Below are 12,810 nucleotides of genomic sequence, written 5' to 3'. Positions count from 1 at the left end.
TGGTATTCATCCCTTGTATTATCCAACTGGCCTATCAGCTGCTGCTGAAGCAGCCGTGCAATGATGAATGAACGCCATGATGACCGACAACAGTCAAAGGACAAATTAAAGAAAAAGCAGAGGCATGATTGGTCCTGGTCTCCAGCATGTACAGTACATTACATACTGTATGTGTAGCTGTGGCTACATCAAGGGAGTCAGTTTCCAGTCAAAGTGTCCTTGAGCAAGACACTGAACCCCGAATTGCTCCTGATGTGCAGGTTGGTGCCTTGCATGGTTTCCGCTGCCATTGGTGTATGAATGTGTGAATGGGTGAATGTAATGCACAATCTATATGTAAAGCGCCTTGGATAAATATATAAATGCACCATTTACGATTTATTCTTCCCAAAAGGACTTTCAAACTAGATAGACCATGGCCTGGTCAGCCTGCAATGACATGTACTGTACAAGATCTGGTCATCCCAGCTTAGTATAGTATAGTAAATGTTCAAAGTAAAAATATTTAGGACGACCGTTGAGCCGATTCTAGTTCTACTCTATGGAAACGGTTGGATGGCACTTACAGTACACCCGCCTTCTAATGAGAATCTGTCTTGGAGGAGCCACCCATCGACTAATCTAATATACAGCAACCTTCCCCGTGTTTCTTCACTAGTCCGATACAGAAGAACACAGTTTGCCGGCCACTGCTACAGAGCTGACAATGAGGTTATATCTTCCCTTCTTCTCTGGAGTCCTGCCTCAAAGCAGACCAGAGGTAGAAAACCGTCGTTCCCTGATGTCATTGCTATAGGGACACATGCATCAGTAAGCAGGAACTGGGGATGGCAATGAAGGACCAGAAAGTCTGGCATGGCATTGTGAAATCCATGATCTCGACCGCGGCCGAAAAATGATGATGAGTGAGTGAGGCGGGTGCGTGAGGTGAATGGAGACCACCCAACTCTGGCATACAGAGTGACATGCATGCAAATCAGATCCCCATAGTACATTAATGGAAGGAAAATACTAGCTTCCACCCGTTTTTTCCTTAGCGGAAGCTGCTTTATCAATTATAAATTAGGTTTGTGCAGAGCTTGTAGACTAGAGTGCCATTTGATCAGAATGTTCAACAAATGTTCGCCCCCCAGACTAAACCAGGCATGGAGGATAGCAGAGTGGTGTAGAAGTTGCAGAGTGGGAGATTAGTTTCAGGGTAGCTTAGTACGTGATTTCATGCTTATGAAGCCGTTACAATGTCTTTGTATGAAATGTTTTGCCTTTGACTTTCTGAGACATCTACTCTACAGTACACTGGGTGAAACTTGTCTTCATTGTATTCACTATACTTGTGACCTGAAGTTGTCACATATCTAAAGTGAAACATTTTGACCTTCCATACGACAGCAGCTACAAAAGAAAACAGGAATGATATAACAAAAAATTGCAATGTAATTTTTGTATATCCCACTTGCACAACAGAATTCAATGTCAAAACTCAAAACCAAGACAAAAAGGCAAAAACTGACTTGGACTTTCCCCAAGATTAGTTATTTTAAGTGACTCAGCTAGTAGCATATGCCAATGAGAGAAGCATTACCACAAGGTCGCCCATGTGTCTAGGGTCCAATTCCCCATCATACGTATGGTAGCACAACAGTCTGGACTCACTGACGGAGATGGATGCTATCCATCTCGCATCAGTAAATGAGAAAATATGAAAAGTTAGCCCCCTGGGAAATTTGCTTGCCTCTCCCTCCCCATAATTTATTGTCAAGCACATCAGAGAGTGATTCTCTGTAAGCACTGCACATAATATCTACTGTCTACTCTATAAAACGCCTCATCCTGTCTCCTTTTTAAGATTCCCCTAGCAGTGAAGAAAAGTGATGCGGTTGCATTTCATTTTTTTAACTATTTAGACTGGTGGGGTGCTTTGAGGAACACTCCTGTCCCACTGCTGATGCACTTACTAGCAGTGTTGTTTTCGTCGACTAATACTAAGACGAAAAATGTTCGTCGACTACCTTTTTTCACTGGCGAAAACTAAATGGAAACTACATGAAAACTAAGCTATGATGAGTAAAACTGAGACTAAATGTATTGACAATTTTGTCAAAAAAAAAAACTAGACTTAAATGTTACTAAGGGACTAATGGACAAAAGATCCATTAATAAATAAAAGACAAGTCATTTTACACTTGGTTTCATGCTGAAAATATCAGATCTACAAGCTCACAACGCGTCGCAGCGCTAGGCGATTAACTTGTGACAAGAGGAGGACTGGAGACAGGGGTCGCATCGCACTGGCATTTCAGACTCAGAGGCCTCGTACACACATGTCAAACCACGTGACTTCCATTGGAAAAGCATTGAGCCTGAGGCCGCCATGAATCACAGACAGAACAGATCATGTCCGTCCGGCATGTGTGTACGAGTCCAGAGCAGCATGCAGCCTGCCCCGCAGTCCTGCACTGCGCGCAGGCAGTACAGTAGAGAGAACAGTGAACGGTGTGAGACTTGCTTGCTTGCCTTGCTACCGCTGGTTTCCCTCTGGTTTGCGCACCAATGAGCTACTAACCACCAGTTCACTTGCCAAGTTGCCATATGCTTAAATATTTTATAAAATCAATCGGACTATCACAGCTGAAGAAGCGTCAGGTTTTCATCATGTTGCACTGAGTCTCGTTAACCCAGCTGGCTGCGATGAATAAAACCAAATAATTAATCAACGTCACCAAACGATCCATGGTGATATATAACTTAAACTCTACACGTAAAGCAACTTCACTTCAGAGGAAACTAAGGGAGGGAGCTGCAGCAGCTATTCGTGTTTACTCACCAGTCACCACCACCACTGTATGGAATCCATTAGAATGATTGGAAATGGAAGTTATGGAACATTAATAGCCTATTCTAACGTGAGTTACATATTATTTTGATAAATCCGTTGATCTCCGTTCTCACTGAAACACGGCGCCGCTGCACCGCAATTTTTTTCTCTCTTATTTTTCTGTCAGGCTTTTGTCGGGCTTCAGGCTTAACATTATGGTCATTTTTAGGGTCGGGCCGAGCCTCGGGCCGACCCAGTTAGGGTAGGGTCGGGCCATAATTTTTGGGCCAGTTGAGAACTTGAATGTGTATCATGCAGTGTTTGCTCCCTCATCCCTGCAGCTAAAAGCTTTGAAATGCTCCTTTATTGTATTTGGAAGGGCATCCTTCAAGCCTCCAGAGAGCACCCAGCACCATCCATGCATCAACAACTCTCTGAGGTCATCGCCAATGTAAATAATGTATTCAGCTTTCAGCATTATATATATATATATATATATATATATATATATATATAGCTCACAGCCTCACACTAACATAATATGCACAGTAAAGCTGCCTGCCACACATACTGTACATCAATAGTCATGTGACTCCATTTAGAAATATGTATTCTTAGGTGATGCTTCATTGCCCCCCCTGTCACGGTCACAACAATTTGCAGACAATGTAAATCAGTGGTTCCCAAACTTTTTCATGTCAAGTAGTCCCAAATTGATACTAATTAGCCCGCTGACCCCCCCATTTGAAAAGACATACCATGCAGGGACCCCCATAAGAGAAGATGTTGACAGCTCTAGCAGTGATTCTCAACCAGTTTGATTTCTAGGACCCACAGTTTGACATGCATTAGTCTACGGACCTCCATTGAATGACATTTCTGTCTCTGGGACCCCTGATTTATATTGTATAATCAATGTTAATGTAACTCTGAGAGTGTACAAACCATTTTTACACTCTCAGAGTTACAGACCCATAAAGGTCCATTTGGTTACAAACTATGATTTAGCTGGGTACCCCCTGGAACTCCCTCAAGGACCCCACTTTGGGAACCACTGATGTAAACTAAGATATTCTGCTTTTGGAATGACAAAATAAAATGGTAGATAAATATATTCAAATAAATGGTACATTCATTTTGTAATTTATCCAAAGTGCTTCTACGCACTTTATCCAAAGTAATTTATCAAAAATTTACCTAGAAAAGTGCTATATAAATTACTATTATTATTATGTATTATTATTATTATTTCAGTAGATTCAATCATTCAAATGACAACGGCAACCATGAACGGCAACGGCAACCATGAACCAACCATGCACCAACCATAGACAAACCATACACCAACCATACACAAACCATACACCACCCATACACCACCCATGCACCACCCATGCACCACCCATGCACAAACCATACACCACCCATGCACCACCCATGCACCACCCATGCACCACCCATGCACCACCCATACACCACCCATACACCACCCATACACCAACCATGCACCACCCATGCACCAACCATGCACCACCCATGCACCACCCATGCACCAACCATGCACCACCCATGCACCAACCATGCACCACCCATGCACCACCCATGCACCAACCATGCACCACCCATACACCAACCATGCACCAACCATGCACCAACCATACACCACCCATGTACCAACCATGCACCAACATGCACCAACCATACACCACCCATACACCAACCATACACCACCCATACACCACCCATACACCACCCATACACCAACCATACACCAACCATACACCACCCATACACCAACCATACACCACCCATACACCAACCATACACCACCCATACACCACCCATACACCACCCATACACCAACCATACACCACCCATACACCAACCATACACCACCCATACACCAACCATACACCAACCATACACCAACCATACACCACCCATACACCAACCATACACCAACCATGCACCACCCATACACAAACCATACAACACCCATACACCACCCATACACCAACCATGCACCAACCATGCACCAACCATGCACCAACCTAACCATGCACCACATCAACTAGGCACCAATCAGGCCCCAACACGGGAGCGGTTAGAGGATCACTCAAGGACACTTCGACACACATACGGGAGGAGCCGGCGTGTTTGTGTACGTGCATGCATGCGTGTGCATTTAGCACTCTGCTCAGCCGTAGCAGTGCGTGCGTGCGTGCGTGTGTGCGTGCGTGCCTGCCTGCCTGCCTGCGTGTGTACATGCGTGCGTGTGTGTGTGTGTGTGTGTTACTCTAACTCTATCTGGCTTAGCCAAAGAAAACATATTGCCTATCCACCATATAGAGTTTATGGTGACTACAATTCTTGGAACAACAATCAGGCATTACGAACTTCATTTCTATTCACGAATGATAACATACATAGTATGGAATCATTATCGAAATACATTGCACACATTACACCAAACAAATAAAATACATTTACGATGCAAAGAATGCCACTGAGAGGAGCTGAAAAACGAAAGGAGAATGTGTATTTTGGTATTCAAGTGGATTGTCCGAGAGAACGTGGTGGAGCGAGGGATGACAGAATGAAAGGAGAGAACGTGGTGGAGCGAGGGATGAAAGAATGAAAGGATGTGAGTGAAGGAGACAGAGCTGCGACTGTGATGCTCTTCACAGCATTGTATTAATGAGGATTATTGTGTCCTACCCTGAGGCCCTGTGTGCGCGCGCGCATGTGTGCGTGTGTGTGTGCGGTGCGTGCGGTGCGTGCGTGCGTGCACATGTGTCTTTGAATGTTGAGTGCTTGTCTTTTTGACCGTGTTGATTTGATAAGTTAATCTTGAGTATGAGTGCGAGTGTGTCTCTTAATCTTGAGTGTGAGTGAGTGTATATTGTGTCCTTTTATGCGTACCTCATGCATACTGTACCTGTTCAACACGCACGCACGCACACACACACACACACTAACACAATCTTCCAGGCTCCTCACTTCCCTTCCCCCCATGGTCACCCCCCCATCCTCCTCCTTCTCCCTGCTTCATCCTCTCCTCTCGGGTACCCAGTCAAGCCCCCCCCCCCCCCCCCCCTCATCCTACAACAGCCAATGGTACGTTCCAACCCCCCCTCATCTCTCTCTCTCTCTCTCTCTCTCTCTCTCTCTCTCTCTCCCCCACATCCATCCACACTCGACCTGCGAGTGCGGCACAAGCATCCGCGTGTGGAGTGGATGATCTGACGATGCGTCGTGGGCGAACGTCGTCGTGTGCGGGGCATCTTCAATGCGAGCGCAGCATGTGTACAGAGTAGTGAGAGAGAGCGCAGCATGTGTACAGAGTAGTGAGAGAGAGCGCAGCATGTGTACAGAGTAGTGAGAGAGAGTCACAGACAGACAGACAGAGAAAGAGAGAGAGAGAGAGAGAGAGAGAGAGAGAGAGAGAGAGAGAGAGGAGAAGGGGAAAAGGGTGATGTGATGCGTGACAACCAGACATTGCTGTGATCGGACTATAGTGTTTTTAGTTTTTTTTTCTTCTTAATTAGGTATACTACTACGGTAGCTCGTCTCTGCGAGTCACGACCCACCTCGGTTAGCTTGTGAGGAGCTGCTGTTCGGGGTTTCAGATGTCCACCTCCCCACGAGCAACGCACGGAGGAAGCCAGAGGAACTCCGGTAAGTACAGCTGATACAGTCTGACTTTCAGAGAGAGAGAGAGAGAGTGAGAGAGAGAGAGAGAGAGAGAGAGAGAGAGAGAGAGAGAGAAGAGAGAGGGTGTTTAGTTTGTATAGTGTCTTTAGTTCATAATTTGACCTTAAACAGTCAAATCCTAAGCACTATGTAAAAAGTGACCCAAATGAACAGGTCCATGTGGATTCAATTCAGGAGAGGATGTACTGTATGCACTCTGAGATGTGTTAAAGGGGAATTCCACTCATTTTCAACATTTTACTAAGTCATTAATATACCTTAGAGCTGTTGTGTGGAAATAATAATAAAAAAGTTCCCCCATTCTGTGTTTCCTAGAACTGGAGGTCTGACAAAAATCATTAACATAGTGAAACACGTCTTGATGATGTCATCAAGATGTGATTCACCATGTTAATGATTTTTTCATACACATAGTTTAATGTTGTAATGACATAGCAAAATGTTGAAAATGAGTGGAATACCCCTTTAACCAGCCCATACACAGTACTAGAGATCTGTTAACCAGCCTCTACACAGTACTAGAGATGTGTTAACCAGCCCATACACACACATCTTCATATAATAGGTCCTCACTAATAATCATGATAAAATGGCACGTTTTCTTCTACTCGCTCTGTGTCACATAGGAGGGCTGTGGGCAGTTCAGAAACGCACCCAACAGTGATCAATGGAGAATCCAAGCTAATAGAAACTGCAGGCTTTCTAGTCCTGAAAAGTTGCAATGCGAAAATGGAAGCCATCATTCTCACGGTAATAAACCCTGTTAGGGTCCATTTGGTTCCATTTGTACACTCTCAGAGTTACAGACCCATAAGGGTCCATTTGGTTCCAAACAATCATTTCCCTGGGGACCCCCTGGAACTGCCTCAAGGACCCTGGGGGTCCCCGGACCCCGATCCCCACTTTGGGAATCACTGCTCTATGTAATCTGATCTTTATAGTCTGATAAACTATTCTCACGTAAATAAATCTTGTTTAAAAAACAATCTGCCTAACGATGATGTCACTGGTGGTCATGGACGGGTTTCTGAACTGCCCACAGCAGAGTGAGTGTGTGTGTGTGTGTGTGTGTGTGTGTGTGTGTGTGTGTGTGTGTGTCCGTCCAGCTGATGGTCGTTAATGTCAAAGCAATGCTGTTTATGCACTGTCAAATAGGTCTAGGCCTACATCTATTCTAAGGTATAGCACAGGGGTACTCAACTGGCGGACCGAGGTCCACGACCGGACCGCGGACCACCTCTCTGCGGACCCTAGGCAATTTTTTTTTTGCATCAGGTCAGGCCAGCAAAAACAAATCTCTCCTAAGCTCAGGCCAGGCCAGCCACAGTCAATTTCAATTCAATTCAGGCAGTGTTGCTGCAGCACAACTACATTGTGTGTCTTATGTTAATGGAGGGAAGAAGTTAATAATATAAATAACATCAGATGGTACATTTCTCATGTGAAATTGCTGCAAAGGCCCCCAAAATGTCCCCCAAAATTCTGGAGCGCGCTATGCGCGCGCGCAGTGTGATTTGGATTTGGAGTTCCACTCCGGGCCTGCACTCTGCACCCCATTATTGGTTGGTTGGAAGGGGATCTGATTTGTATAAGCTTGCCTTGACCATACTAAACGGGCATAGAGCCCCGCTCTCCGATGGACGCCGCGCATGGGACCGGACCTCGGTCTTATTCAATAAAATATTTGTGGACCTTCATCATTTCTAGTTGAGGACCCCTGGTATAGCATATACCTGTATAGACATATTATTCTGTTCATTACTGTGCGGAAATATACATAAATCTTCGTGTTTGAGCACAAAAAGCATTTTGAGAACCCACAAATTTCCGCGCTTCGCTCGCACACTGTGCGGCCCCCCCACACACAATCATTCTACAGTTGTGGCCCCCGGCCTAATCTAATTGAATACCCCTACTCTACACAGCACTAGAGATGTTAACCAGCCCATACACAGTACTAGAGATGTCATGTCTATACTTGGTCAGCTCCTTTAGGCTATAGTTAGCGAAATTTGTGACCAATCTGTAAAATTTGTTCTTACCATTGGCTCCACAAAATGTGTTCATGAAGGTACGGTACGTGTCTACTTTCACATCTCAATTTCTTCCAAGCCAACTCCCTTGGGAAACTTTGTGACAGCTGCTGAAAGCTGGGGTACCATTAATCTGAGTTCCCAGAAGTTTTATTTTAGGGTACCATTAACAACCTGTATGCAGGCAAAATGTACATGTCATTCTGCTTTAAGTAACATGTGAGGGGTCAAACTATAGGGCGTGTTCATGATTCTGAATCCATTGCAAGCATTTGTGTTGCACAAAAAACCTTGGGCAAAAAACATCCATAGCCACTTTTTCCAAATTGTTTAGCCCAAGAAACCCCCCCAGTTTGACTCTGGATTCTGCAGGCTCCACCGGCAGCTAGGCTCCACTTGTGGCTTGAATGGCCTAGCCTGGTTAATAAGCCAGACCGAATCAGTCTGGCTTATTAGCCAGGCTATGAATGGCCCTCCTAAAGGCCTCACGTGGGTTTTTGGGGCTTCCTCCTCATGGCGGACACAGGCTGGGGCGCTAACCCAAACTGCTCACGCGGGTGCCGTCTACATTCCGGCTGTCAACCATCTCTCAGGTGGTCACCAGACTATTCCCGGTTGTCACATAGTCTATTCCTATGAGTCACTATGAATAGAACAACTAAGAACTAAAAAACATCGCATGGAAAGACCAGGGACGTATCCTCAGTGATGTATCCCAATTAAGGTCATCGGGGTTTCGGGTCTTCCAACATCATACCCCTCACTCGGGTGACCCAGCCGGGGTGATTATGCAGTAGCTACCCTCGATTAAGGAAAACCAGGGAATGGTACCCCAACTTTCAGCAGCTGACAGAAAGTTTCCCAAGGGAGTTGCCTTGTTACAAATGTAGGTGACAGACACCTTTATGAACACATTTCTTGTGAAGAGAGCTAGTGGTAAGAATTTATTTTGCAGATTTTGTTTTCCTGAGCTTGTACAGATCTACTATTTTCACACAATGTTCTCTTATTATGACACACCACCAACACAACAAAATATTAAGGCAAATAGAACCATTAAAACAAACACAGTAAGTACCTTACACTAACAGTAAGGAATTCTGTGTTGAACCCATGACAGATATAGCGCATTATTAGTGATTAGAAAGTGTGTGTGTGTGTGTGTGTGTGTGTGTGTGTGTGTGTGTGTGTGTGTGTGTGTGTGTGTGTGTATGTGCGAGCATGATGAGTATGTGAGCCATGGCTGTCGCAGTAGTCCCATAAAATCCTGTTCATGACAAAACCGTTTAATGGAAAATATGTGTTTGATATATAATTGCACATTGTTATTCAACGTTTGTATCTGTGTGGGAGTAGTTATGTTTTTTCCTTCACTGTGCGTGCGTGCGTGCGTGCGTGCGTGCGTGCGAGAGAGAGATTGGATGATGTGACTCAGGGAAGTGAGCTCAGCACTCTTTCTTTCTACTTTGCCTCCTCTTCATCTACCTTTTATCTCCATCACACACACACACACACACACAGGGACTGATCATAGATCAGATCTGGGGAAATGGGTTCCCTTTTATTGCCTTCATCATTATTGCACCATCCCCCTCTCCTCTCCTCTCCTCTCCTCTCCCCCATCTCTTCTGGCGTGGCCTCCCTCCTATTCCTTCTCTTTCCCTCCTCTCTCCTCTCCTCTCCTCTCCTCTCCTCTCCTCTCCTCTCCTCTCCTCTCCTCTCCTCTCCTCTCCTCTCCTCTCCCCTCCTATTCCTTCTCTTTCCCTCCTCCTCTCCTCTCCTCTCCTCTCCTCTCCTCTCCTCTCCTCTCCTCTCCTCTCCTCTCCTCTCCTCTCCTCTCCTCTCCTCTTCCTTCTCTCTTTCCCTCCTCTCCTCTCCTCTCCTCTCCTCTCCTCTCCTCTCCTCTCCTCTCCTCTCCTCTCCTCTCCTCTCCTCTCCTCTCCTCTCCTCTCCTCTCCTCTCCTCTCCTCTCCTCTCCTCTCCTCTCCTCTCCTATTCCTTCTCTCTTTCCCTCCTCCTATCTCCTCTCCTCTCCTCTCCTCTCCTGGCCTCCTCTCCTCTCCTCTCCTCTCCTCTCCTCTCCTCTCCTCTCCTCTCCTCTCCTCTCCTCTCCTCTCCTCTCCTCTCCTCTCCTCTCCTCTCCTCTCCTCTCCTCTCCTCTCCTATTCCTTCTCTCTTTCCCTCCTCCTATCTCCTCTCCTCCTATCTCCTCTCCTCTCCATCTTCTCTCTGCTCTCCTCTCCCTGACCGCCTCGCATTATATTCATGTTATTTACTGTTCAGGCTGTAAATCGTGTGTGTGTGTGTGTGTGTGTGTGTGTGTGTGTGTGTGTGTGTGCACGTGCTCACACGTGTATGCACATTCAAATCCGAAAATGCTGTGCTGTAATAAATACAGTACATGCATTATACGTTCATGCATATCTGACTCACTGGTTCAGTGTTGCTGTGTGTGTTACTGGTTACTGCATTCCTAGTGGTGTGAGGTCATCATAAGCGCGCACACACACACACACACACACACACACACACACACACACACAGTGTGAGAGAAATTGAAAATGGTACAAATGGATCCTCAAGGGTATAAATGTGGGTCCATTTTTACATGCTCACAGTTAAAGAAAAGGACATGAATCCTGAGGCAAATGTTGTTGTTCATCTTCTATAGTTCTATAATTCTAGAATGGGTGTTATTACATTTAGAACAATTTAGGCATTTAGCAGACACTCTTAATCCAGAGCGATTTACATTAAGCAAGAACAAAAAGCATGGCAATACATCACACAAAGTAGTTATCATGAAACATGCGTAAGCTAAGAACGTAACAGTGGAATCTCCATATAATGAAACTATACATATAAACTATACATATACTATACTATACTATACTATACTATACTATACTATACTATACTATACTATACTATACTATACTATACTATACTATACACTATAAAGTGCATTCCATAGTTTTGGAGCCAGAAGGGAGAAGAGTTTGGGACGTGTGGAGCGAACCACACGAACCATTAGTTGTGCTTAAAGTGACAACAAAGACAGTATAACCAGTATTAATTGTAATAGCATGCAGCTGTGTTGTTGGTGACATCAATGTGTACTAAATGCAGCCTGCTAGAAAACAAACTACAAAATTATAGCCCTAGGCTTTCATCCCCTGTCAACACTGAGGATATCACTGTGAAATAGACATGCATGACATCCCCTTCTGTTATAGTACACAACAGTGGTGGAAAGTAACTAAGTACTTTTACTTAAGTACAATTTGGAGGTATTTGTACTTTACTTGAGTATTTCCAATTTCCAGTACTTTTACTTCTACTCCACTACATATCAGGGCCAAAATTTGTACTTTTACTTCACTACAATTATTTGAAAACTTTAGCCCACCCTATACATTTCGGCCATTTGAAAATAGCTTACAATGCGTCGCAAGGCAACACATTGGGAGCTTGTAGATCTACAATTTTCAATACATTTCGTACACATTTTGAACTTTTGAACAGAAATGAGAAGCATGCACTAATCACAGAGATGAGAAGCATGCACTAATCAGAAATGAGAAGCATGCACTAATCAGAAATGAGAAGCATGCACTAATCACAGAGATGAGAAGCATGCACTAATCACAGAGATGAGAAGCATGCACTAATCAGAAATGAGAAGCATGCACTAATCACAGAGATGAGAAGCATGCACTAATCACAGAGATGAGAAGCATGCACTAATCACATCACAGAAATGAGAAGCATGCACTAATCACAGAGATGAGAAGCATGCACTAATCACATCACAGAAATGAGAAGCATGCACTAATCAGAAATGAGAAGCATGCACTAATCAGAAATGAGAAGCATGCACTAATCACAGAGATGAGAAGCATACACTAATCACAGAGATGAGAAGCATGCACTAATCAGAGATGAGAAGCATGCACTAATCACAGAGATGAGAAGCATGCACTAATCACAGAGATGAGAAGCATGCACTAATCACAGAGATGAGAAGCATGCACTAATCAGAGATGAGAAGCATGCACTAATCACAGAGATGAGAAGCATGCACTAATCAGAGATGAGAAGCATGCACTAATCACAGAGATGAGAAGCATGCACTAATCAGAAATGAGAAGCATGCACTAATCAGAAATGAGAAGCATGCACTAATCACATCACAGAAATGAGAAGCATGCACTAATCAGAAATGAGAAGCATGCACTAATCACAGAG

The 12,810-nt window shown here is 44.5% G+C and overlaps 1 protein-coding gene across 1 annotated transcript in view; it reads left to right on the top strand.

Annotated features, from left to right (window-relative positions):
• Positions 1-6,421: 6,421 nt before the first annotated feature.
• dtnbp1b (dystrobrevin binding protein 1b) overlaps positions 6,422-12,810 on the top strand; it is a gene marked incomplete at its 3' end in the record, with an annotated part of 50,434 nt that continues 44,045 nt past the window's right edge. Inside the window, exon 1 of the mRNA XM_083774504.1 lies at positions 6,422-6,493. Coding sequence (XP_083630630.1) covers positions 6,445-6,493 — 49 coding nt within the window. The 5' untranslated portion in view covers positions 6,422-6,444. The remainder of the gene's footprint in view (positions 6,494-12,810) is intronic.

Source organism: Protomyctophum parallelum, assembly GCF_964188405.1.
Source record: "Protomyctophum parallelum genome assembly, chromosome: 1".
Taxonomy (NCBI): Eukaryota; Metazoa; Chordata; class Actinopteri; order Myctophiformes; family Myctophidae; genus Protomyctophum; species Protomyctophum parallelum.
This window is presented reverse-complemented; position numbering and strand designations above follow the sequence as displayed.